The 26,144-nt window shown below is 32.0% G+C and overlaps 7 protein-coding genes and 1 long non-coding RNA gene across 9 annotated transcripts; 4 read left to right on the top strand and 4 right to left on the bottom strand.

Moving 5' to 3' along the window:
- Positions 1-340: 340 nt before the first annotated feature.
- LOC119610683 (peptidylprolyl isomerase domain and WD repeat-containing protein 1) lies at positions 341-3,361 on the bottom strand. 2 transcript variants are annotated; one of them, XM_037966010.1, is made up of 12 exons: positions 3,081-3,361; positions 2,821-3,024; positions 2,574-2,757; positions 2,278-2,510; positions 1,992-2,205; positions 1,736-1,928; positions 1,569-1,678; positions 1,390-1,508; positions 1,238-1,243; positions 1,053-1,173; positions 763-982; positions 341-682 (listed from the first exon to the last, which is right to left on the bottom strand). In XM_037966010.1, the coding sequence occupies exons 1-12, from the start codon at positions 3,235-3,237 to the stop codon at positions 536-538; spliced, it is 1,908 nt and encodes a 635-aa protein (XP_037821938.1). In that variant the 5' UTR covers positions 3,238-3,361; the 3' UTR covers positions 341-535. The 2 variants fall into 2 exon arrangements, with proteins under 2 accessions (XP_037821938.1, XP_037821939.1); XM_037966011.1 differs by lacking the exon at positions 1,238-1,243.
- Positions 3,362-4,137: 776 nt separating this feature from the next.
- LOC119610667 (RNA polymerase II subunit A C-terminal domain phosphatase) lies at positions 4,138-8,501 on the top strand. Its single transcript, XM_037965986.1, has 7 exons — positions 4,138-4,556; positions 4,701-4,794; positions 5,340-5,776; positions 5,838-6,019; positions 6,084-7,163; positions 7,881-8,081; positions 8,141-8,501. Exons 1-7 carry the CDS (start codon positions 4,282-4,284, stop codon positions 8,281-8,283), a joined length of 2,412 nt encoding a protein of 803 aa, XP_037821914.1. The 5' UTR covers positions 4,138-4,281; the 3' UTR covers positions 8,284-8,501.
- An 80-nt stretch (positions 8,502-8,581) lies between these two features.
- Positions 8,582-11,181, bottom strand: LOC119610668 (unconventional prefoldin RPB5 interactor-like protein). Its single transcript, XM_037965987.1, has 5 exons — positions 11,043-11,181; positions 10,672-10,970; positions 9,145-10,579; positions 8,914-9,081; positions 8,582-8,828 (listed from the first exon to the last, which is right to left on the bottom strand). Exons 1-5 carry the CDS (start codon positions 11,070-11,072, stop codon positions 8,694-8,696), a joined length of 2,067 nt encoding a protein of 688 aa, XP_037821915.1. The 5' UTR covers positions 11,073-11,181; the 3' UTR covers positions 8,582-8,693.
- A 310-nt stretch (positions 11,182-11,491) lies between these two features.
- On the top strand, positions 11,492-13,028 carry LOC119610681 (mediator of RNA polymerase II transcription subunit 30). The gene is made up of 2 exons (XM_037966007.1): positions 11,492-12,581; positions 12,648-13,028. The coding sequence occupies exons 1-2, from the start codon at positions 11,585-11,587 to the stop codon at positions 12,869-12,871; spliced, it is 1,221 nt and encodes a 406-aa protein (XP_037821935.1). The 5' UTR covers positions 11,492-11,584; the 3' UTR covers positions 12,872-13,028.
- A 20-nt stretch (positions 13,029-13,048) lies between these two features.
- Positions 13,049-14,988, bottom strand: LOC119610680 (putative uncharacterized protein DDB_G0289263). The gene is made up of 4 exons (XM_037966006.1): positions 14,834-14,988; positions 14,145-14,769; positions 13,571-14,054; positions 13,049-13,404 (listed from the first exon to the last, which is right to left on the bottom strand). Exons 1-4 carry the CDS (start codon positions 14,871-14,873, stop codon positions 13,285-13,287), a joined length of 1,269 nt encoding a protein of 422 aa, XP_037821934.1. The 5' UTR covers positions 14,874-14,988; the 3' UTR covers positions 13,049-13,284.
- A 996-nt stretch (positions 14,989-15,984) lies between these two features.
- Positions 15,985-18,701, top strand: LOC119610677. The gene is made up of 6 exons (XR_005232009.1): positions 15,985-16,180; positions 17,257-17,376; positions 17,577-17,646; positions 17,844-17,901; positions 18,162-18,235; positions 18,504-18,701. It is a non-coding gene; the product is annotated as an uncharacterized LOC119610677 (long non-coding RNA).
- Positions 18,702-20,307, bottom strand: LOC119610675 (cytoplasmic tRNA 2-thiolation protein 1). The gene is made up of 3 exons (XM_037966000.1): positions 20,130-20,307; positions 19,908-20,065; positions 18,702-19,559 (listed from the first exon to the last, which is right to left on the bottom strand). The coding sequence occupies exons 1-3, from the start codon at positions 20,175-20,177 to the stop codon at positions 18,734-18,736; spliced, it is 1,032 nt and encodes a 343-aa protein (XP_037821928.1). The 5' UTR covers positions 20,178-20,307; the 3' UTR covers positions 18,702-18,733.
- A 168-nt stretch (positions 20,308-20,475) lies between these two features.
- LOC119610674 (5'-AMP-activated protein kinase subunit beta-1) lies at positions 20,476-25,563 on the top strand. Its single transcript, XM_037965999.1, has 3 exons — positions 20,476-21,464; positions 24,886-25,116; positions 25,177-25,563. Exons 1-3 carry the CDS (start codon positions 20,769-20,771, stop codon positions 25,321-25,323), a joined length of 1,074 nt encoding a protein of 357 aa, XP_037821927.1. The 5' UTR covers positions 20,476-20,768; the 3' UTR covers positions 25,324-25,563.
- Positions 25,564-26,144: the final 581 nt, after the last annotated feature.

Below are 26,144 nucleotides of genomic sequence, written 5' to 3'. Positions count from 1 at the left end.
TTTTCTCCAAGGACGAAGCCTATTGAAAATGGTTGAAAGCGGTTCATTATTTCACCTAGCCCCCATATAACAGTACACGTACCGACTCTGAATAATTTGTTAAACTTCAATCGCCCTTCAGCGCCCTAATAGGACAAATTACACTGGCACTAGAATCTGATCAAACAGAGTTTATTTATTTCATGAATGGCTTCTGAGACCGCTATTTGATTTGAAGTCATAATAGACTTGTAGTTTTTTTAACTATAGAATATATTGAGAACAAAAATTAATTGCCATTTTAAAAGAATGGAAGACTAGAATAAGACGTTTCCATTGAAAGCAGATGAACTGATAGCTATAACTTTATAACACTTCTATTTTCGAAAATCCAACACAGATTATAGTCAATGATAATCACAATTTCATAAAAAATTTTCACTACAGAAACACACACATTACTTAAATGACAATTTTTTAATATTTAAATATTAACAATTTACTACAAAAAAATTTTCAATTAAAAATTTATATTTTTTTTTTAATCATACCCACCTTAATTACTTAAGTGTATGGAAATAATTTTAATATCATCATAAGGTTTATCAGTTTTGGGATTTGTTTTAGAATTGCAAATATTCTGACAAACTTCCATACCTTTAAAGACACGGCCAAAAACTGTATGCTTATTATCCAACCAAGGCTAAAAAGAAATAGAAAAATTTTAAGTTATTTAATTATTGGAAAAAGTTTATAGCCAAAAACTCCCAAAAAAAAACCTACCGTGGGTAATACAGTTATAAAAAATTGACTGCCATTGGTATTTGGTCCAGCATTCGCCATACTAACCGTATACGGACGATCATGTTTCAAACTAGGACAAAATTCATCTTTAAAATCATGACCCCAAATAGATTTTCCACCAGTACCCGTACCAGTTGGATCACCAGTTTGTATCATAAAACCTTTGATGACACGATGGAATATATGATTGTTGTAATAACTTTTGAAATATAAAAATTAAGAAATTAATTTGTTAAATCTGTTAATTAGTTAAATTTCAAATATTTTACCCATTTTTGGCATGTACACAGAAATTTTCGACCGTTTTGGGACATTCTTTGTAGAAGAGTTTTATATGTATATCACCCATTGTGGTATGTAGTACCACATTTTCATAGACACGTTGAATACCTGTTAAAAAGATTTTTATTAATGTTAGTTTATTTTATAAAAATAATATCAATATGGAAATAACCTTCTTCTATTTATGGTTAGTAAGCATGAAAAAAGAGTTATACAAATTTTAGAATTTTATTTAATATAAAGAAATTATTAATTAATCTGAAGCCTTGTCTAGTAATTCAATCCTCTTCAATTTGTATATTAAAAAGTATTAATAAAACTTACCTTGTCCTTCTGGTACAGCTATTATATCCTCCTTGGTAGGTTTTTCATTAAATATATCACGATCAACATCCTGTAAGTCAGATGGCAAACGTCTGCTGTACATGTAAAAACGTTGTTTTCTGAAAATACAACATCCGATTAGAAAATTGTTAACATCGATAATGAAATGGACTTCATACTTGTAGGCCGTACAAAATAGCGTGGGATCATTGGCCAAATTTTGTAAAGCGGGATTTTCACTAGCCTCTTGTTCTAATGTTATAGCAGCTTTTACTCTTTTAGCTTTGCCCTATAATAAATCTTTAATATTAGTATTGTTTAAATATAAATAAAATTAACAATTTACCTGAAACAAAGCAATATGTAAAGGTCTTATATTATCAGTTTTGCCTAATATATTAACACATCTATTCGTTTCTATATTAATAACTTTAATACCAATCAAAGTGGGATACAATAGGAAATGACCACTGGCATCAAATAGAATATTATTGCTCATGTTAAAATCGGATTTTTCTAAATCACGTTCTGCGGCCATTCTAAGGATATGGAAGAAATACACATTCAACTTTTCAGTAGAGCACAAAGGGACAATTACTTACCTCCTGCCAAATTCCATATTCGGCAAAGCATGTGGTGTTTGCTGCATTTGTACATAAGTCGATAGGGCTTCATCAAAGACTCGTATTAGCTTACCGGTTTGAAATTTAAATACCCGAACTTTACGATCGGTGGAAAGAGTAGCAAAACGTTGACCATCGTTTGACACCGCCAGGCCGGTAACCAATGTTTTACATTTGGCAAACTCAAAAAGGCCTAAAAAAACCAAAATATTATTAATATATATTAGTTTGGTATTACTCTTTTCTTAAAAAAAGACCAACTTACTGGTATCCAATTTGGAATCGAATGTTACATGTTTTTGTGGAAATTTATAATCATATTTTGAATTCTGCCAATATTCCAATATGCCATTACGATCTACCGAAATAGCAGTATCTTTGGGTACATTATAACAAATAGCTATAACCGGGGCCAAATGTAATTTATCTAAAACATGTAACACCTCACCATTACCCTGGCCATCGTAAATATGAATTTTATTGGATTCTTTGTCAGAGCTTTAAGAAATAAACCGTTTATAGCAACATTTTAACCTACTTATTAAATAATAACAAACTTACATGGCCAAACTTTGTACAGCATCACCAGGTGAATGTATCCAACAACTGCAGCCGGGTATAAAACCCAATTTTATAATATTTATCATATCAAAATTAATAACATCAAAAACTTTGGCACATTTATCCGCTGAGGCAGAACATAATAAAGTACCACCGGCATTGGCACTAAGACTATTAATGGGCACTAAAAATAAAACAGGATGACAGAATTAAAACAATCATAGAAATTGTTGGTTTGCTTACTTACTCAAATGACTACGAAAATGTTTAACAAATTCAATACCCTCTTCCATTTTCTTCCAGAACTTAATGTGACCATCTATACTGGCGGTTATAACAAAATCCGTTTTGGTAGCCACCAAATGGGTGATAACATCACGATGCATATAACTCTTTTCATAGCACTCGGCATCGGGCAAGTTTTCCAGAAAAACATGTTCATAAGGTAAAACTAAATGGAAGAGTAAGTAAATATTTATCAACTCCTTAAAGTAAATAAAGAAATACCTTTTTTCTTTTTGGGCTTGGAAGCGGCTGACTGTTCAGTGGGCAAGGGGCCAATCCAGCCACCATCTTCCTCCTCTTCCTGCTCCGCTTCTTTATTCTTCTTCTCCTCTGTATCATCAGCAACTCTTTTCAAAGTTTTCTCCGTTTCTGAGCTCATTTTATTATTATTTTTGATAAATGTAAAATTTTTGGTGTATTTTCACGTTTTCCTTTAATAATAGTAAACAAATGCTGCTTCTTCTAGTGTTTTTTTATTTGAGTGGCAGTTTACACAACGTAACTTTTTCGCTCAACTGTTTGATTTTGTTGGTGTGAGAATAACTTCTCTTCTTCTAACAGACAAAGTAAATGCATGTAAACCCACTCATTATAAAAAATACGAAGCGAATTTATACATTTTATTAGAATTCTTATAAGAATTTTTAGTTTCTTACTATTTTGTAGTTATAAAAAAATAAACATATTGAACAATGCATTACAGTAGTAGGGTTTTACAGTTTTTGAAACAAAAAGTCGATTTTCCGACATCCGATTCTATAGTTTAGTCCATAACTTAGTTTCTAGTCTTTAGTCTAGCGATAGCCTAGTCTATAGTCTAGTCTATAATCTAGTCCATAGCCTATTCCATTGTCTTGTATATAGTCTAGACTATAGTCTATTCAATAGTCTAGTCTATAGTCTAATCTATAGTCTAGTCTATAGCATAGCCTTTAGTATATTCCATAGTCTAAAGAAAACATACTTTTTCTACTATGGTCTAGTTTGTAGAATCGACTCTTATTTTGTCAATTATAGGAAATAAATAATATTATGAAAAATAATTCAACTAATGTTTAAATAAAATGTCGAAAAGCGGATATTAAAAAAAATCTAATTCTGCAATTGCAAAATACAAATTCGAAAAAACGACTTTTCATTGTTTGCATAAGTCGACTTTTTATCATAATTTTCAAAAAGTCGACTTTTTATTTCTATTATAGAACTCTGCCAGCAAGTAGCGGCCACAAAAGAAAATTGCAAAAAAAACATTTCACGAAGACAAAAACAAAAAATTTAGATTAACAACCACAAGAGAAACGAAAAAAATAATCAAAAAAAGGAGAAAGGAATTTTTTTTTTCGTAAAATTTTCAACAAATTCTTGTCGCAACGAAAATATTTTTGTACAGAAACAGTGTTTAATTAAATTGAATGTAATTAAAATGTCGGATATTTTAACTGAAGACTCCACAAACGATGGCATTGTTATAAGAGCGCCAGTTGAGCACCCTCGCATAAGAATCAATAGATGGCGGGTAAGGGAAGGCTTTCCGGTAAGCGCTTCACAAGTCATATTACTCTATGAGGCCCTGCCAACCGAGGGTGTTGAAGACGCCAGCACAAAAATAGCAAATAAAATTATATACAAATTAAAGGCACAACGAGTTGGTGTAGTGAAAAAACGTCTCTTCAAGGATGGAGCCATTGTTAAAGCGGAGTAAGTTTGTGTGTGTTGTATGTTTATTTGGTTGTTTATTATCCTTAAAGTTTGTAAATATATCGATCCAATAATTTTGTCATTATGCTGTGCTGTTGTTGTTATCCTTTTCTTACATCTCATTTTTGTATTTGTAATTTCTAGTGCTCCCCTTTTGGAACTCTCCGAATGTATCCATACAACGGTCATCAAAGACATGTGCGCTGATTGTGGTGCAGATTTGCGCCAAAACGAAAATGTAGGTATACAATTCTAATTATTATTATTGTTAAACATTTTTAATATGTATGCTGTGTGCGTTTGTTTGTGTATGCGAGTTTGTTTGAGTGGGGGACAAGAGAAAGTGGATGCAAAAACAAAAAAAATGCTTAACTGCTCAAAAGAAAGCAAAACATAAAAATACGAAATAAAAAATGAGGGAAATTTTGTGTAGAATAGTACTTTTTTGGGACAAAATTGAAATGAAATAGTACTTTTTGGGACAATTTTAAAAATTTTGCAATTTTTGTATCCTAGAAAGTAGGGGTTACATAAATCTTATTTAAAATATAAATTTAGGATCAATTTTTGATATTTATATAAAAAATCTTAAAAATTTTGATTTATTTTATTTTTAAGGCAATACTTCTAGTTCTAATTTAGTTCAGCTTCAGTTTAGGTCTAGTATAGTTCTAGTACAGTTCTAGTTCAGTTATAGTTCAGTTCTACCTAAGTTCTAGGGTCGAATATCGATATTTTAATAAAAAAACTTCTAACTTTTGATTTATTTTAATTTTTCTTTAGGGAAATACTTCAGAGGCATCTGTACCTATGGTACATTCTATACCCGATCTTAAAGTCACACAGAAATTAGCCCAGAAACTCGGTCACGATGATACACGTCGTTTGCTACAAGATCGTAAACTGGTTTTATTGGTCGATTTGGATCAGACCGTTATACACACCACCAACGATAATGTGCCCAATAACATTAAAGGTATTTATCATTTTCAATTGTATGGACCCACATCACCGTGGTATCATACACGTTTAAGACCCGGTACACCGGAATTTTTGGAACGCATGTCCCAATACTATGAATTGCATATTTGTACATTTGGTGCCCGCAACTATGCTCACATGATTGCCCAACTACTGGATCCGGAGGGGAAATTCTTTTCACATCGCATTTTGTCGCGAGACGAATGTTTTAATGCCACCAGTAAGACGGACAATTTGAAGTAAGTGAAAATTTTTAAATGTTTTCTAGTCTAGTTTTTATAGCAATGATACTTTTTTTAGGGCTCTGTTTCCCAACGGTGATTCTATGGTTTGTATCATAGATGATCGTGAAGATGTTTGGAATATGGCTTCAAATTTGATACAGGTTAAACCTTATCACTTTTTCCAACATACGGGCGATATAAATGCTCCTCCAGGTTGTTCGAAACATGAATTAGATGGTGAGGGTGTCGATTTTAAAGGTAATTTATTCGTAACATAATTTATTGCCTCATTAGTTCAATTGCTATATTAATACTTCTTTAGATTTGGAAGGCTTAAATTCTGATGACAAAAAGGAAGTTTCCAAAGAAACTAAAAATGACAATGAACAGGAAAATACGTCACCAGATGAAACAGTAACGCCAAGTACCGATAGTGATGAAAAAGAACCTAAAGATAAAGTTGATAAAACTGAAGAGGAAATTGTCGAAACTAAATTACAAGATGAGGAAACTACAGTAGAAGGTTCAAAAGAAGTAACAAGTCAAGAAGATAATAATACAACAGAAGCTAAATTAGAACATGATGATAAATTAGATAACACCGCAAATGACAAAGAACCCAATAAAGCCGTTTTAAACGATACAGATACCAAGGGTTCGGATGAAAAAGATAAACCGGCCCCATCAAGCACACATACTCCCAAAATTAAACTTTCCAATGACACTGAAAACAAAATCGAAATAGTCGATCCTGATGATTACCTTCTATATTTAGAAGTTATATTAAAAAATATACATACACGCTTTTATGCCATCTATGATGACACCAAGGATATTCCCGATTTAAAGATAATTGTTCCAAAAATACGCTCCGAGGTCTTACGGGGTTGTAATTTAGTTTTTTCTGGTCTTGTACCCACCAACATGAAACTACAACAGTCACGAGCCTATTTTATAGCCAAAAGTCTGGGTGCGGAGGTGTCTCAGAATATCATGGAGAATACAACACATTTGGTGGCCGTTACAGCGGGTACTTTTAAGGTTAATGCCGCCAAAAAGAATCCCAAAATAAAAATCGTCAATACAAATTGGTTGTGGAGTTGTGCCGAGCGTTGGGAACATGTTGACGAAAGACTCTTTCCCTTAGATCGTAAAATGAAAAGCAATAAACGTCAACCGCCGGCCCATTGTCACAGTCCGGAACATGTTATTAATTATAGTGAAAAATCGGAGATTTCCTCATCTAGTATGGCTCAACAAAATGCCGCGGAGTCGTCAAAGTTTATAGACACTATCAATCCGTTGCTGTCGTTTTCCAATGCCGATTTGGCCGATATGAATAAGGAGTTTGATCAATTTTTCGATTCCGATACTTCCTCAGAAGATGAAAATGTTGATATTGGTAAGAAGTTGTTTAATTCTTCGGTAGATCAGTTCTAGTTCTGTTTTAGTTCAGTTCTAGTTCAGTTCTAGTTCAGTTCTAGTTCAGTTCTAGTTCAGTTCTAGTTTAGTTCAGTTCAGTTCTAGTTCAGGTCTATTTCAGTTCTAGTTCAGTTCTAGTTCAGTTCTAGTTCAGTTCTAGTTCAGTTCTAGTTCAGTTCTAGTTCAGTTCTAGTTCAGTTCTAGTTCAGTTCTAGTTCAGTTCTAGTTCTAGTTCAGTTCTAGTTCTAGTTCAGTTCTAGTTCAGTTCTAGTTCAGTTCTTGTTCAGTTCTATTTCAGTTCTAGTTCAGTTCTAGTTCAGTTCTAGTTCAGTTCTAGTTCAGTTCTAGTTCAGTTCTAGTTCAGTTCTAGTTCAGTTCTAGTTCAGTTCTAGTTCAGTTCTAGTTCAGTTCTAGTTCAGTTCTAGTTCAGTTCTAGTTCAGTTCTAGTTCAGTTCTAGTTCAGTTCTAGTTCAGTTCTAGTTCAGTTCTAGTTCAGTTCTAGTTCAGTTCAGTTCTAGTTCAGTTCTAGTTCAGTTCTAGTTTAGTTCTAGTTCAGTTCCAGTTCAGTTCTAGTTCATTTCTATTTTAGTTCTAGTTCAGTTTTAGTTCAGTTCTAATTCAGTTCTAGTTCTGTTCTTGTTCCGTTCTAGTTCAGTTCAATTCTAGTTTAGTTATAATAACAAATATTTATTTTTAGAAAACCCTCCCGTAGACAAGATTTTAAAGAAACGCAAACGTGAAGAAAACGAAGAAGAGAGAGCTCGCAAATTTTTCTCCCGTTCCACAGATGTTTCAGTCTTAAATGCCACCGGCACGGCTGCAGAAGATGATAAATCGTCCAGTGACGATAATAAAGATGACGAAGAAGATGAAATGCCAAGTGAAAAATTTCGAAGAGGTATATTTTACTAAACTAATTGAAACATAATTAAAATAATAATTCTTTTTTTTTTCAAGGTGGCAATTTACCTTCTGATTTAGAAATGGGTTCCGATTCCAACGATGACAGTGATGGCAATAATCCGGATGAAGAAGACGATGGCGATTGGAATATGATGGGTGCTGCTTTAGAAAGAGAATTTTTAGGACTTGAAGATTAAGCAAACTTTTAACAAATTTCTATTTTATGGACACTACTTGTTGGCTTATTATAATTATTATAATAAGAAAAAAAGTTGAATTATACTAAAAATGTATAAATGAAATTGTAATTTTTTAACAAAAAAGTTTTCGCCGTTTTTTTTTTTTATAATTAATAATTTATGTATGTATTGCAGTGTGTTAACAACAACTACTTGATTTTAAGAATTATACTGTAATTATAGAATATACATTCACTCGTATGTTAATGTATATAAGAAATTTTTGAATTTAAATGAGATAAAATAAAAATTAAAGTAGAAAAGTTAAACTTTATTATAATGCTTGAAAAATATACAAATTTGTTTAAGATTTTAAGATAATAAAAAGAAAACGAAAATAAACAAACAAAAAAAAACAAAAAGTAAAATTATGTTTTATCTGTTCCTTGGCGCATTTGTTTAAAACGACTGATGCGTTTTTTGGGTGTATGAGCATCAATGAATTTAACATCAGGCAGAGGTTCAGGTTCTGTTAAAGGTTTTTCAACAACATCATTCATGACCTTAAAATGTTTAAAATAAGGATGACATTAATATTTAAATAAAACTTGATTGTTTTAAGTAATTAGTATCAATATATTTATTTACCTTGTTATAAGCACTAAAGCAATTATCTTCCTCTTTCTTATTCGATTTTTTCTTTGATTTCTTATTTTTATTAATATTATCCTGTTGTAAATCCTTTAAATGATTTTCTTTATCAACAGCAGATTTATTTTTCAGTATAGGTTTGGCTTGTAAAGAAGGATTGGAAAACTGCAATAAATTACAAAAGATATTAAGAAAATGTATATAAAATAACACAAAACCACAACTCACTTCTGCTTTGGGATCTGCAAATGCTGCTTGTCGGTCTGCTTCCTTTAGTACGGGGGTCCTAACTTGATCTTCGCCCTCATAACTATTTATAAACAAAGTTGAGGGTTCAGTTTCAGTTTCTAAAGCCTTTTTATGTAAATCATAGAAATCTGCTGGAGAGGCGGGTATATCTGATGAAACCTTATTATCTCTTTTGTATGATTCTTGTTGAGAATGTTTAAATTTGATGTATAATGTATTAACTTCACCCATAGAGGATTGTAATATCTGTTGTACTAAATCAAAATCTTGTTTACTTTGATTTTCGGCAACAAATTGTAAATTTTTATCAACTTTAGCTTGTATTAGTTCTTTTTTATCTAAAGGAGCTTTAATAACTTCCGAATTTTTGTTTAATTCTTCATTATCATCTAGTTTTATAATATCACGTTTGGGTTTTTCCGTTTTAGGTGGTAACATTTGTGTAACAGCTTCATGTTTTCTAAATTCTAACGTTTGATCCTCTAAGGCGAAGGATATGCGACGTTTTTGATTAGTTTTATTTGCTTCACTTGCTGTTGGTGTTGTAGGTATGGTTGTTGAAACTATTTGTTCTTTATTTTCTGGCTGTTGTTCATTTTCTTCCCTGTCCTCTTCCACTTCGGAGTCTTTTTCTGCCAATTCTTCGTTTCCCACTGTCTCTTCAGCCATTTCTAGTAGTTCTTCCAAATGTTCCAAAACATTTAGCAAACGTATCTTTTCATCCAGTTCTTTTTGTGTACGTAATGGCAAATTCTGTAGTTTTTGTCTAATTATTTCTATTTGATATTCATAGAAACCTATTTGATCTTCTGCATTAAGAAATTTAGCCTGTTCTTTAATCATTGTCACTTCCTCGGGTAAAGGTTCCTCATCTAATTCGGTGTCATCTTCCTCTTGGGAATTTACTAAATTCGTTATTTCTGGATTTGGTTGTACATTATTGTTTGTATTTATCTGATTATTTTTATTTAAATCATTCTTTTTCACTATATTGTTGCGAAGGCCTGATTCTTCGTTAGTTTTTTCTTCGCTGTCTTTTTTATCATGAGCTAATCTCTTTTTTTCTTGTGGTAATTTCATTTCTCCTGACATTAGCTTTCTTATTGTATCATCATTGACTTCATCTACTTCTAGCTTGTCCAGCTCTTGTTCTAATTCTTCCATTAACTCAGCTTCTTCTAACATTTTGAAGATTTCTTCATCACTTTTATCTTCAGGAACTTTTTTAGTTTTCAAGTTTCCTTTTTGTAATTCTTTTTCTCTTTCTTCGCGTTCCTTTTGTTTAGCCTGTTTAACGCGAATTCTATGTTTTTCTTTCCATAATTTTTCCTCTTCTTCATTGAAATCTTCAATAATTTCACGTTCTTCACCACTAGGCATAACGCCTTCGGCATAAGGTTTATCCAGTTTGTTTCTAAAATAATTAAATTAAACATTTCAATAGGTACAATGGACATAAACTATATAATTGCAAAAATATCAATTTCATTATAACTATATACTTACTGCCATAAATCAGCTTCTGTTTGCAACTTCTTCAAATGTTCCTTAGCCATTTTAATGCGTAAATCACAAATCTCTTTCGCCTTAAAAGTGGTGCATTTCGAGAAATAACCCTGATAGTGACCAACTAAAACCTCATTCGTGTGCAGCAAATGTCCCGGCATAAAGGCTTTTTTGCCAATTGGTACCATAACATCCACAGTTAGGCGTTTACCAAACATGGCCATATTTTCGATGGCTGTTTCATTTTCCTTCAGATAGTTTTGCCAACGTTGAGTTTCTTCTTCATTTTTTTGTAAAGCCTTTTTTTTTGGAAAGGTTATGGATTAATGGAGCTCTAACTAAAGCATTTTAAATTGTTTTTATTAACTTACCTCTCTAAGAGCATCTTCACGCTTATTCATATTGATTTTTAAAAATTCAATAGAAATTTAATAATTACACGTTGTTGTGTATCAAAAACAAACAAAAAACTCCCGGCTCGCGAAAAAAAAAACAAAAACAAATTTTTACAAACAGCTGTTAGTGTTGTTAACGAAGCTTTTTTCTAGCGCCATTAAGCGGTTTTAACTGTTTGTGTTTAAATATCGCCTGGTAAACCGTAAAAGCCTCACTCCAAAAAATTTACAAAAATAGATTTTTATGTAAAATTTAATGAATTTTAAAAATCACCTACAAAAATATACAAGAACATTTTGTTTTTGCATGTTGTTTCCTTATTTTCTTTTCTAGCAAAGTAGTGAATTAATTCTTTTACAGTTTAACATTTCCAAACACTTAACAGCACTGTTTATAATTTACAATAACACTTAACAACACTGTTTCCAGTTTACAACAATTTTTTGTTGTTTCAGCAATAGAAATTTCGCAAAAGTCTACGAAATTATTTAATTTCTAATAAAAATTCAACACAATAATGTCTGGTCAATATCCAGGTGGTTATAATAATCCTTTGGCGGGCCATCGTGGCCAATTTAATCCACAACAACAACAGCAGCAACAACAGTTAATGAATCAAATGCAAATGGGAGGTTCAACCGGCGCTGGCGGTATGATGCCAGGAGCTGGTGGTGGTCCTGGTGGAGGAGGCATGATGTCTATGGGTGGTGCTGGAGGTTATGGTCAAGGTGGTATGATGCCCCAACAAGGCAATCCTATGCAACAGCAGGGCATGCAAGGCATGGCTGGTTCAGTTGGTGCAGGCGGCATGGGACCGGGTGTTATGAATCCTGTAGGTATGCAGTCTCCTTCACATGTACAACAACAACTCATGCAGCAGCAACAAATGCAACAACAAATGGGTCCCATGGGACCACAAATGACAATGGGTATGGCAGGACATGTGGGAATGGTGGGTGCAAGTGGAGCTGGCGGTGGTGGTGGTGCCGGTAGTCCGCAAGTAAGTAACTTAATGCCACAGCAACAACAAATGCAGCAGAATGTTGGCATGCAACAAGGGCACCAAATGCAAGGTGGACCCAGTGGTTCAAATATGAATGCTATGTTGGCTCAACAACAACAGTCTTTGCAGCAAACATCACAACAAAGTCCAGCTGGACAACTGCAACAGCCTTCTCTTCAAACTCAGTCTCAACAAATGCCTCAGACATCCGGTCAACATCAGCAGCAGCAACAACAGCAATCACAACCCTCATCAAATAATGTCTTATCCATATCTCAACAGCCTCACAAAGAAATCAATATTGTTACTTTATCTCGCGTTGGACAGGAAACAGTACAAGATATAACCTCTAGATTTCAAGAGATATTCACGGCTCTTAAAGTCATACAACCTACATCAAGTCGTGACAATGGCACCGTGAAAAAGGTACAAGAACATTTTCGTACCATTCGGTTACTATTCAAACGCATGCGTTTAATCTATGAACGTTGCAGTGATGGTTATCCACAGGGTAAGTTGTTAATGCTTCTGTCCTTAGCCAAATCATTATAAAACTATTTTTTTTTTTTAATTCAAGGTATGGAATATACTCATGTCGAAAGTTTGATACCTTATAAAGATGAGACTGATCATCGCAATTTGGAGGGCACTCAATGCGAAGAGTACCGTAAAGCTTTGCAAGAAAACCAAGAACTTATCGATACAGTAAAATTGAAAAATCGCCAATTAAGAGAGATTATTGATCGTACTCGTATTATTGTTTGGGAAATTAACACTATGCTAAGCATGAGGAGATCCTAAATTATATTAACATAAAAATTAGTAATAACTTTTAGTTTAGCAAGATATAAATTATATGTAAATTGAAGTTTGTTAGAATATTCATCACTAACAAATAAATTTATTCCAAAATTCATACCTAATCTAAAAAAAACTTAATAAACATTCAAAAATGCAATTCAAGTTTTTTAATTATGCGGCATTTATTTAAGAATTAAAAAAAAAAATATTTTAATGATAAAATTAAATAGAAATTCAATTCAATTGTATTTCTTACAGTTATATTTTTTAAAATTATACTTTAAAATGCATCGAGCATTTATATAATAAAAAACATTTTGTTCATAAACAAAAATCTTCATAAAGTTAAGAAAATAATAAAATAAGAAATTCATTCGAGTATCAAAACTTTTAAACATAAGACGTTAGTTACATTAAGCAAAGCGACAATTTAATGATACACCACTAGTACGTGGTATAATTTTGCAATTTACACCAGCACCATCAGAACTAACAACTTCACCGCCAGGGCATTTATAAAGTAAAGGTTTTTTCTGTAAAAGAAATAAAACAAATAGAAGGTAAAGTCTATAAAATGATTTTAGAGACAAAATATCGGTCATAAACAAAGTATCCTAGAAACACATTTTAAATAAATTTTAGAATCACAGAAATAGACAAATTTTTTTAGAAAATTTTCTACACTGATTTAAATATTACCTGTATTTCATGTATATCCTTTTGAATTTTCATATCATACACCGGTTTATGAACGGCTGGATTCTGTAAACCACTTTGAAGGAAATCCATTAAACGCGAAGCAAAGACTGGCATCATTTCACCCGAAACATTTCCCTGGAAACCCAACAAACTCTTCAGACTTTCATTACTGCTACCAGTAGGTGATACAGCTGTTGAGTTTTGTATAACACTTGAATTTAAATTTAAAGCTGCTTCAGCTTGAGGAGTTAAATTGCCAATTGGAAATGATTGTGAGCCACCACTAGTGTTATTACTGCGTTCAGGTGTTGAATGTTGGGGAATCTTAAAACTAGAATTTAATGGTGGACTGGGTACTAGATTTATATAATTACTGGGAGTTTCAATAATCATGTTTTGTGCTGGCTTATGTATGCCAGTGTTAGAATTTTGATTAGGGCTGTTGTTGTTATTGTTTCTGCCCACAGAGAAACGAAGATTTTTGCTGGGAATATTTTTACAAAAATAAAATATTTAATAAAATTCTTATTAAAGTATGTGTTTGGTAACGAAAATGAATCTAAACCCTACAAACCTTTCAAAATCCTGTTTACGATTCCTTTGAACACGACCATTAATAACACCTCCCACACCAGAACTAACATTGGATTCATTAAAGTTGTTACCACCACCATTATTATTAAATCCTCTGCGAAAATTATTGTAACCACGATTTCCTCCACGATTACCTTTTCTATTGTTTCTATAGTTTATCCAGTTTCTGTTATTATTCACCTGCACATCTAATGGCAGTAGTGTAGGAATACCACGTGGTCTATTGGCCGCATTGTTGGGTGCCATCATGCGATATTGCACCGAGCTGACTTGTAGATTGCCATTTCTATTATTACTGCTATTTAGTTTATCCCTTAGATCATTTTGCTGAGAATTGCAATCTAAATAGGATATAGAAGAATCGGGACCTTTCCAAATACCCGTGTCAATTTCCTCTATAACCACATCCTCATTTAACTCTTCCTTAGTTGTTGTAATCAAAAGTTCATCTTCATCTTCCTCCTCGTCGTCTATATTGCCTTTTCGGCGACCAAACTTCGCATCATTGAGCTTGTTGTTCATTTCATGATTATTGTTGTTGTTGTTGCTGTGGTTTGTAACGGCATTATTGTTTGTGGACTTTTTCGAAATGGCAATGTAATCATCTAATTATAAAATATTTACACAGTTTTATTTATAATCAATATTTTATTAACTGCAGTTACTTACCCAAGGACAAGTCCATGATTTCATCTATTTTTAAGGCCATCCTGCTAAGGATTTTGTCTTTTTCGCAGTAAAAAAAAACAAACGCAAACAATCTGTAAAAAAAGTGCAATTTTTTTAGAACCTTTTTTTTAAATGTACCGTTTGTTTAAGGTTGCCAAGTTTATGTCAGAATAAGTATTGTAAAATAGGGTTCTAAAGTAGATATTAGGGTCTATAGTTCAAACGAAAAGTCGACTTTTCGACTTTTTGCATTTAGTTAAAAGTCGAATTTTCGACCTTTCGACTTTTTCCACTTTATGAAAAGTCGATTTTTCGACTTTTCGACTTTTAGTATTTTATAAATGGTCGACTTTTCGACTTTTTCCGACTTTTCGACTTTTTTCGACTTTTCGACTTTTTTCGACTTTTCGACTTTTTCCGACTTTTTTCGACTTTTTTCGACTTTTATTTACAAAGTCGACTTTTTTCATAGATGATAGTCGAGTTATCGACTTTTTTGGAACAAAATAGTCGACTTCGACTTTTTGACTTTTTTCGACAAAAAGTCGATTGTTCGATTATTCGAAAGTCGATTTATAGAACCCTAGTACATATTATAAGTCAACTTTCAGCAAAAAACGTATAAAACGTCAACTTTTTCTCTTTACAATTTTAAAATTTTCTACTTTTAAACATTTTTAATACAGAATTTTAGATTATTTTTAGATTTCTGTCGACTATGTTCTTTTTTTGACTTATTGTAATCATCATTTACGTGAGAAGAGTAATTCTCTTTGTATTACAATACAATTTTATAATATAATATAACTTTCCGACCCTATTATATAATAATATATATAAATATAGGAATATATATTCCGAATCTTCATAGATAGTGGAGTCGATTTGACCAGGTCCGTCTGTTCGTCCGTAAGTATGTTGAAATCAGTTTTTAGAAGACCGCATATATTCGCCAGATCCGAATTTTCAATAATGCTATCAGACTAGAAGTCTGATAGAAGTTTACAATTAAAAATTGGTACATATATAAAGTAATTTTCCCAGTGTTGACATTTCCTAAATTTGGTAACACTTTTCTGCGCCACCTATATGTCAAATATAACTTGAATTGCATTGCAAATGCAACTCTACATGTTTAAATGTCATTTAGCTGTTTCCGTTTTACAAGCTGCATCATTCATTTTATATTTTGCTTTCAATCCAAGAAGTTGTAATTGAATCTTTAAATAACCAAAACATCTTTACCGAATACCACAAAAAATGTGTGATCAAATGAAAAACAAAATACATGTTTATAATGTCTACAAACTTATTTTCAATAAATTCAATGCTGTTTAAGGAAATATGGTAAGTTTTATTTAAGGTTATGTAGAATTTTTATGTATTTGGCGAAATATTTATACTTTTGTTAGATATTACAAATCTAATAGAAGACAAACGGTTCGCCAGATTAAATAGCTTTTAATTGTACGTAAGAGATATTTTTGTTTTACAAAAGAAAGTTCCTGGCAGTTATAAGCTAATAATTAATATGCGATTTAACAGTAATAAGTAAGCAGTGATTTATAACTATGGTTTTGGGATATAATTACCCAAGATTGTAGAACTCTTTGCTGCTAGAGCAAGTTTGCGTTATTTATCGCCATATGGCTGCTGGTTCAATTGAAAAATCTTAAGGCTATGTGGTCTAGAGACTTGCGCAACAATTTTTTTTTCGTATAAAGCGAGGCATTTGGGAGTTTTATTTTGGAATGTGTGTTTATTTAGAAGAAATTTTTAATAGAGTTATTAATTTGTAAGAAAAATGTGATTTTAAAACTAGATATGGAGTAACACACTTTGGTATGACTGAAAATATACATACATATAAACGAATGTTCTAGCAATTTAACCAACCATTGGGATGGATGGTCGTCGTGAAATAGCTGAAAGGAATCTTGAACAAAAACTTAAATGCTGTGATCCGTTCCCACGACAAAAAGATCTTTACTCTAGAACGACCCTATGTCATACTCGGCTAATGTTTGTCAGGAATGAACTTTTGGCTACAGTAAAACTGTTTTAACAAATACTGTGAAAAGTAGAAAATAATTTTGTCATTATCCTAAACATTGGAAGGGAAAGTATATTCATTACATTCCAATTTAATAACAATTGTATTCCGTATTGGTTCCTAAAAGACGTGAGCTTAGAGTCGCTGTTTAGCAGAAAATTTTAAACTGTTTTAAAGTGCTATAACAAAACTCACAGATTAAATTACATTTCGCCCAAGCAATACCCAAATTGAGTTTAACAAAATTTGCGGAGCATATTTTTATTGCAAAATGTACAAAACTTTAAAATTTTTCTTTAAATTTAATATAAAAATTATGCAGTTTTATTTAATTATTTTTTTTTAACAAAACCTTTTTTCATATTTACAGATTTTGCTAAACAAAATGTGATCTAATGTGACTACGCCGCCAATGTCAGAAATGGCAGCATTTGATGTGATTACAGGCCAATTGCACAATTATGTCTAAATAAAGGCTTTAGCTGAAAAGGTAATTAAAGTTTTAATTCCAAATATATTTATATTCCAAAGTAGGGCACTGATGAATAAGTTTTAAAATTTTCTGACATCTCTTATGAAAAATTCTTGATTTTATATAAACTTTTAACTGATAATAATACAAAAATATTTTTTTAATGTATATTTTTAATTAAATAAAATACTAAAGTAAAATCTCTTTATTTTTTACAGTTTTAACCTTATGTTTTGGGAAGCTAAAAGGAAGATGTCAGCTGAAAGTATTGCTGGTTCTATGAACAAGGTAATTACAATAGTACTTAGTTTTTCTTCTTTATAAAGGCACTGATGATTTGTTTATAATATTTCTGACATCTCTTATGAATAATATAATTGATTTTAAATATAAACTTTGACTGATGTTACTTTAACACAAATAATTTGTATATAAATTCCAAAAAAAAAGACAAATTTTAACTTGTAGTTTTCTTTTATTTGCAGTGATAACCTGTAGAGAGGAAACGTGTAAAGTTTTCATAAAACCAGAAAATTTTAAAAGGTTTGTATTTTTTCCTTAAAAATTCCAAAAGCAAGCGAATTTTGAGTCGCTATTTAACAGAATACTTACAACTGTTTTATAGTGCTAGAAAAAATTCGCAGAAAAATTTCATTTCATCCAAGCAATACCCAAATTGTTTATTACCCAAATTTGCGGAGCATATTTTTTTCATGAAATGTACAATTTTTAAAAATTAACATTTTCTTGCTTATTACAACTTTAATCACAAAATTTTTAACATATCAAAATCTTAATTTCAGTTTGCAAATAAATTCCTAAGAGAACTTTTTGAAATCCCTCTGCGGCTGCTTATTGTCATCATTTTTAAAAAAAGGTAATTATTTCTTTAAAAGTTGTAAAATTTAAGTTTTATTTGTCTTTCAATGATGATTACTTAAACCATTCACAGACACCAATAACAAGATTAAAACGCTGACAAACTGTTTCAATATTCTTTTGGAATAAGGGAGTCTTGTTTTAATCAGTTTTGGACTATGGTTAGATATTGGCACTGAGCTTTATAAAAACTTAATTACATTACTAACTAAATAGACAAATGAAAAACCAAAAAATTTATAACTTTTTTCTTATTTTTTTTTCAGAAAATCTATTAAGAATCTTGGCACTCACAACAACATATACGGAAAGCTTCTAATTGCAACAAAAGTAATTGCTGCACTATTACAACGAGATCAATTTGTACCGACTATCTCCTAAAACCTAAATTGCTGCAGTAACCTTGTTCTTTATAAATAGTTGAAAAATTATAACAAAATAAATTTCAAAGAAAACAAACAAAATTTTAATTCGAGTTCTTATTTATTTCTCTTTATCAAAAATCATTCTTAACCAAATTTGCCTTTTCTCTCAAAGCCAATTCTTTCTCCTGGTCAGCTATCATACGTTCACCTTTCGATTTCTTACCAATACCCAATTTAGGTAAACCTCGATTTAGACCCTCTAGCAACACGCAAGCCTTGCAAGGCTGTTGGGAGGATACAAAACCACAACGTTCACATATACCCCTTACCGGCTTCTTAACGGTATCCTTAAATCTCAATTGTTCTCCAGAATGTATTATATCCATTATTACCGACGGTCTAACCTTCTCTAAATCTTTGAGAAAAGCTCTGGCATGACCACGATACGCATTGGGGGCAAAGACACATTCGGTGGAAAAATACACTAGTTTCTTATAATGAGCATACATTACAATCTCCTTTTCGTAGGTGTATTTGAGAGGCTTTACGCGCGGTATAGAGTCTTCACTGCCGCCCGTCTTAATGTCGGTGCATCGTCTTAAACGTGCCGTATCGCCACGTAAAATATTCATTAACACTGTCTCTGCTATATCATCGGCATTATGACCAGTAGCTATACTATCGACCTCCAGTAATTTGGCTCCTCGATCTAAGGCTTGTCTACGGAATACACCACAAAATGTACAGTTATTGGAACGACCTATTTGCGCAACAATACGATCCATGGTCCAACCATAAAGTTCTTCGTATGACAGAATTTTCAGAGGTATTTGATAGTCATCGCGGTTTTGTTTTACAGTCTCTAAACTATCATCGCGATAACCGGTGATGCCTTCATCTATGGACAAAAGCACTAGATCTAGACCATAATCGTGACGTTCGTTGAGTAGTTTTAGGCTGAAAGTAAAATTTGTTTATGATTAGTGTGCCGTAGTTCCTAAGTTTATCCATTACGATAGATATATGTATATATTCTTAATGAGTTAAGTGACCAGTTTCCAGTAGAAATTTATATGTGGGCTAGACGAAATCATAGTTTTATCAAGTATTGTCCAAATTTCACAGAGTTCAAATTTCAAAAAATTGTCTATACACACAAAGCTTACATGTACAGCCGAATTTACGGATGGTTTAATAAACAAAGAACTTAGCATAGGTCATTCCGACATCATATACATTTGTAAATACAAAATTCTTTAACATTTTGGCTAACTCCAAAAATTATTATTGTCAAATACAACTTACACATGAGCCAAAACCGTGGAGTCTTTGCCACCACTTGCTGCTACAGCAACCTTTTCACCACGTCGAAATAAATTACTGGAAGTGATGGTATGATGAATTTCTGCCTCGAAGGCAGCAAAAAAACATTCTTTGCATAAAGCATCTGCGGTTTTGGGACGCTTTAAAAAAATACATGGACATTTTTAAAATAAAAACTTTACAGTAATAAAACAAATAAAATACCTTTAACACTGCTTTGTTGCCACAATTAGATTTACAATTTATAGGCATTTTAACACATAAAACTACGATTTTATTTGTTAAAATTTAACATAAAAACACGTTTATTTACAAAAATAAATGCCGCTTTTTATTTAAATGTCATGTACAATAAAATGATAACATTGGTGATTCATCCACATAACAACTCTGTTTTAACAGCTGTTCTTTATTTTGTTTTCATTTTGATTTCCTTGTTATTTTTCTTGAAATTCTTTGTTTGCCATAATAAAAGAAACGAAGGTAAACAAGTATTTACACAGAGAAACGAAAAAGAAAACAGCGTGCGAAATAATAAAACTGATAGACATAAGAAAAATAAGAAAAAATTTTATCAAAAAGAAAATTTCCTTCTTTGTGACATTGAAATAAGAAACGTAATTTATGAAATTTTCCTAAAAAACGACAATAATTTTATGAAATTCATGAAAAATTTGCTAGTAATGAAAAGCTGCCACACGAAACCAACTAAATAAAAGTGCCAATTAACTTGTAACTGAAAAATAAAAGAAAAAAACGTAAACGTCCATATGTAATAAATTGATGATTAATTTGAGAAGTTTTATTTATATTTGTTTCCAATAACTTATCTACAAAAGAAAAATGGGTAATGCTGGTAGCACTAGTATGCATAGAGAACGCCACAAGTCCAGCGACATCTCTACACCAAATTCTCCGTTTCGTGAATTGCCCCTAAGAGGTGAGGGTGGCTCAACGGCACAGGGTATAGCGGCTGTCAGTGGTGGACAGGCATTCACGTTTGACAAAAAGCGTGATTCAGTTTTACACGGTGGCTCGTCACAAGAAGACGACGAAACAACATCCGAACCCTATTATACAAAACCAATTGGCAAAGCAGCGAACGAACAACAACAGCAGCAGCAGCAACAACAAACAGCTGCTGCCGCTGTCGACCCTGAGTTTAGTTCGACTGAACCGCGCAAACGCTCAAGTACTATATCGGAAGGTACTACAACTTCATCAATATCCTCAACTACAACTCAAATAATGCCCCAACATAAAGATACTTCCGCCGCTGCTGCGGAAGCAAACGATGAGTCCCAGCAAAAGACGCAGCAACAACAGGATGAAGAAGATTTGCGTAATCCTGCATTACCTACCGTTTTACGCTGGGATGGCGGTGGCCAGAATGTTATGATTTCTGGTACATTTACCAAGTGGAAGCCCATACCCATGGTACGCAGTCATGGCAATTTTGTTACCATTATCGATTTGCCCGAAGGAGATCATCAATATAAATTCTGTGTTGATGGTGAATGGAAACATGATCCCAAATTGGTAAGTTGTCTTCTTTAATTTTCTTCATTAAAAAATTATTTTAAATTATGTGTATGTGTTGTGCTACGACTTTATTCTTTAACTGTGAAAATCGATATCACTATTAAGCAACGAACCAACCAACCATCCATCTATACATTCGTGCCTTGATTATCTTAAAAAACATGCATGACGTAGTTCTAATGTTCTTTTGTTTACATACTATGTACAATCCGTGAAATAAAACATTTAAGTGGCGATGATGATGATTTTGGTGATGATTATAATGTTTGTTGTGCAATCACTTAAGGGGAACAATTGTTAATAGTATTAAAGATTGTTGTATTCATCATTAACATACAAAGGAAAACAAAATGAGAGCAATTGTTAAATGCATATGATAGGCACAGTGGTTTAATGCAAAGGTATTTCAAATCCAGACTTTTGGAAAAAATTTTTATTGAAAATGTTCAGTGAATAAAGTAAAGGAAACTTATTCTGCATAAAAATTTCGTTTTATATTTTAGCTGGTATGTTATTGGCAGTAGTTATAAAGACTTTTTAAAATATTTTTGTTTTTTTCCAACAGAATCTGGTAATAACAATGTTTCATTTATCTTAAAAACGTTATAATCTAGATTAGATTATAGAAAATAATGTGTTATACATATAGCAAACTATTTTTATATACAGTAAAACTTTATTAAAACGAACTTCTTGAAACCGTCAGAAATCAGATCAGATTTAATTTTAGTGAAACATTAGTATTTGTATAATAAAAGTTTTAGTGAAACGTCAAAATTTAAGTTAATGATACATTTTATTGCTAAAAATCTTATTTTCAATAAAAGACCAGTAGAACTATACTATAATTGAACTAGAACAGAACTTGAACCGAACTAGAACTGAACTAGAACTAAACTAGAACTGAACTAGAACTGAACTAGAACTGAACTAGAACTGACCTAGACTGAACTATAACTGAACTAGAACTGAACTAGAACTGAACTAGAACTGAACTAACTAAACTGAACTAGAACTTAACTGAACTAGAACTGAACTAGAACTGAACTAGAACTGAACTAGAACTGAACTAGAACTGAACTAGAACTGAACTAGAACTGAACTAGAACTGAACTAGAACTTAACTGAACTAGAACTGAACTAGAACTGAACTAGAACTGAACTAGAACTGAACTAGAACTGAACTAGAACTGAACTAGAACTGAACTAGAACTGAACTAGAACTGAACTAGAACTGAACTAGAACTGAATTAGAACTGAACTAGAACTGAACTAGAACTGAACTAGAACTGAACTAGAACTGAACTAGAACTGAACTAGAAATGAACTAGAACTGAACTAGAACTGAACTAGAACTGAACTAGAACTGAACTAGAACTGAACTAGAACTGAACTAGAACTGAACTAGAACTGAACTAGAACTGAACTAGAACTGAACTAGAACTGAACTAGAACTGAACTAGAACTGAACTAGAACTGAACTAGAACTGAACTAGAACTGAACTAGAACTGAACTAGAACTGAACTAGAACTGAACTAGAACTGAACTAGAACTGAACTAGAACTGAACTAGAACTGAACTAGAACTGAACTAGAACTGAACTAGAACTGAACTAGAACTGAACTAGAACTGAACTAGAACTGAACTAGAACTGAACTAGAACTGAACTAGAACTGAACTAGAACTGAACTAGAACTGAACTAGAACTGAACTAGAACTGAACTAGAACTGAACTAGAACTGAACTAGAACTGAACTAGAACTGAACTAGAACTGAACTAGAACTGAACTAGAACTGAACTAGAACTGAACTAGAACTGAACTAGAACTGACTAGAACTGAACTAGAACTGAACTAGAACTGAACTAGAACTGAACTAGAACTGAACTAGAACTGAACTAGAACTGAACTGAACTAGAACTGAACTAGAACTGAACTAGAACTGAACTAGAACTGAACTAGAACTGAACTAGAACTGAACTAGAACTGAACTAGAACTGAACTAGAACTGAACTAGAACTGAACTAGAACTGAACTAGAACTGAACTAGAACTGAACTAGAACTGAACTAGAACTGAACTAGAACTGAACTAGAACTGAACTAGAACTGAACTAGAACTGAACTAGAACTGAACTAGAACTGAACTAGAACTGAACTAGAACTGAACTAGAACTGAACTAGAACTGAACTAGAACTGAACTAGAACTGAACTAGAACTGAACTAGAACTGAACTAGAACTGAACTAGAACTGAACTAGAACTGAACTAGAACTGAACTAGAACTGAACTAGAACTGAACTAGAACTGAACTAGAACTGAACTAGAACTGAACTAGAACTGAACTAGAACTGAACTAGAACTGAACTAGAACTGAACTAGAACTGAACTAGAACTGAACTAGAACTGAACTAGAACTGAACTAGAACTGAACTAGAACTGAACTAGAACTGAACTAGAACTGAACTAGAACTGAACTAGAACTGAACTAGAACTGAACTAGAACTGAACTAGAACTGAACTAGAACTGAACTAGAACTGAACTAGAACTGAACTAGAACTGAACTAGAACTGAACTAGAACTGAACTAGAACTGAACTAGAACTGAACTAGAACTGAACTAGAACTGAACTAGAACTGAACTAGAACTGAACTAGAACTGAACTAGAACTGAACTAGAACTGAACTAGAACTGAACTAGAACTGAACTAGAACTGAACTAGAACTGAACTAGAACTAGAACTGAACTAGAACTGAACTAGAACTGAACTAGAACTGGACTAGAACTGAACTAGAACTGAACTAGAACTGAACTAGAACTGAACTAGAATTGAACTAGAACTGAACTAGAACTGAACTAGAACTGAACTAGAACTGAACTAGAACTGAACTAGAACTGAACTAAAACTGAACTAGAACTGAAATAGATCCCAAATAGATATCAAATATGCATAACTGAAATAGAACTTAAATAGGATTGAAATAAAACTGAACTAGAACTTGATACAATATTCAGTCTCTGATATAATATGAACAAAATGAAAAGTATTTTGTATTTTTGTGTTTCTTTAATAATACAGTTGTGAATAAGATTTTAAAATAAGTTTATTTTTTATACTTATTTATATGAGCGTAATGGTTCTGGGAATTCCATATATTTTTAAGCTGAAGAAACCACTGTTTTTTAATAAATAACACTCAATGTTAATTGTTTAATAAAACAACTTTAATATATAGGCGGGTGGAAAAGAGAAGCTTCGTATGTACTGTCTACAATTCGTTCAGTTTTTTTTTGAGCAAACAAAATTAATAAACAACAAATAATTTTGTAAATAAATAAATTTAAATTCCTTTTGTTATCATTTTACATAGTATTGAACTGTGAAATTTTTCTGTTATTGTATACATTTGTAATTATAGAAAAGCGTGGAAAATGATGTTGGTGAAAAGACGAATTTAGTTTCGGTTCGCCAATCGGATTTTGAAGTATTTCAGGCATTAGCTAAAGATAGTGAAAACTGTGTCAATAATGCCGACAAGGAATATTCACAAGATGTACCACAATCTAAACCATGGGAAAAGGTATCGGGTCCACCCATATTGCCGCCTCATCTATTGCAGGTTATTTTGAATAAGGATACTCCTTTGTCGGTGAGTCTATCTATTTTATGACTTTTGAAGCGCATCTAATATTTTTCATATTTTCAACAGTGTGAACCGACTTTATTGCCTGAACCGAATCATGTTATGTTAAATCATTTATATGCATTATCGATTAAAGATGGTGTTATGGTTTTGAGTGCTACACATCGTTATCGTAAGAAGTATGTTACCACTTTGTTGTATAAACCTATTTAAATGCAAAAGAGCAGCAACAATACACTTTAACAAAGATATATATAATTCAAACCAGAAATTTTTAATAAAAAAAAAACTATTTTACTCTATATATTTATTTAATGTTGCATTGATTGGTTACTATATTAACTCTATTCAGATCTGTTGCAATAATGTTTTAATTTAGTTTATAGTTTTGGTGTATTTCTACAACAAGTGAATATTAATAAAAAATAATGTAAATGGTGTTATAAACATAAATGTATTTATTTTTTATTTAAATTAGTTTTTAAGTATTATTTAATTTAAAAAAAAAAAAAATTGGCTTTTTAAAGTATCTAATTCAGTTTTTGTTTATTTTTGGTTCTCTTCTAATTCAGTTATATTACAGCTCTAGTTCAGTTCAAGATCATTTCATTTATTTTAGTTCAGTTCTAATTCATTTCTGCTTCAGTTCTATTTATGTTCTACTTCAGTTCTAGTTCAGTCTAGTTCATTCCGGTTTCAGTTCTAATTCAGTTTTAGTTGAGTTCTAGTTAAGTTCTATTTAAGTTCTAGTTCAGTTCTAATTTAGTTGTAGTTCAGTTCTAGTTTAGTTCTAGTTTAGTTGTTGTTTAATTCTAGTTCAGTTCTAGTTTAGTTGTTGTTTAATTCTAGTTCAGTTCTAGTTCAGTTCTAGTACAGTTCTAGTTCAGATCTAGTTCATTTCTAGTTCAGTTCTAGTTCAGTTCTAGTTCAGTTCTAGTTCAGTTCTAGTTCAGTTCTAGTTCAGTTCTAGTTCAGTTCTAGTTCAGTTCTAGTTCAGTTCTAGTTCAGTTCTAGTTCAGTTCTAGTTCAGTTCT

This window comes from Lucilia sericata, unplaced genomic scaffold (assembly GCF_015586225.1).
Source record: "Lucilia sericata isolate MDLA Ls3-8-SP2 unplaced genomic scaffold, ASM1558622v1 Contig001261F_arrow, whole genome shotgun sequence".
NCBI lineage: Eukaryota > Metazoa > Arthropoda > Insecta > Diptera > Calliphoridae > Lucilia > Lucilia sericata.
Note: the sequence above shows the minus strand (reverse complement) of the source record. Positions and strands in the feature narration are given on the sequence as shown.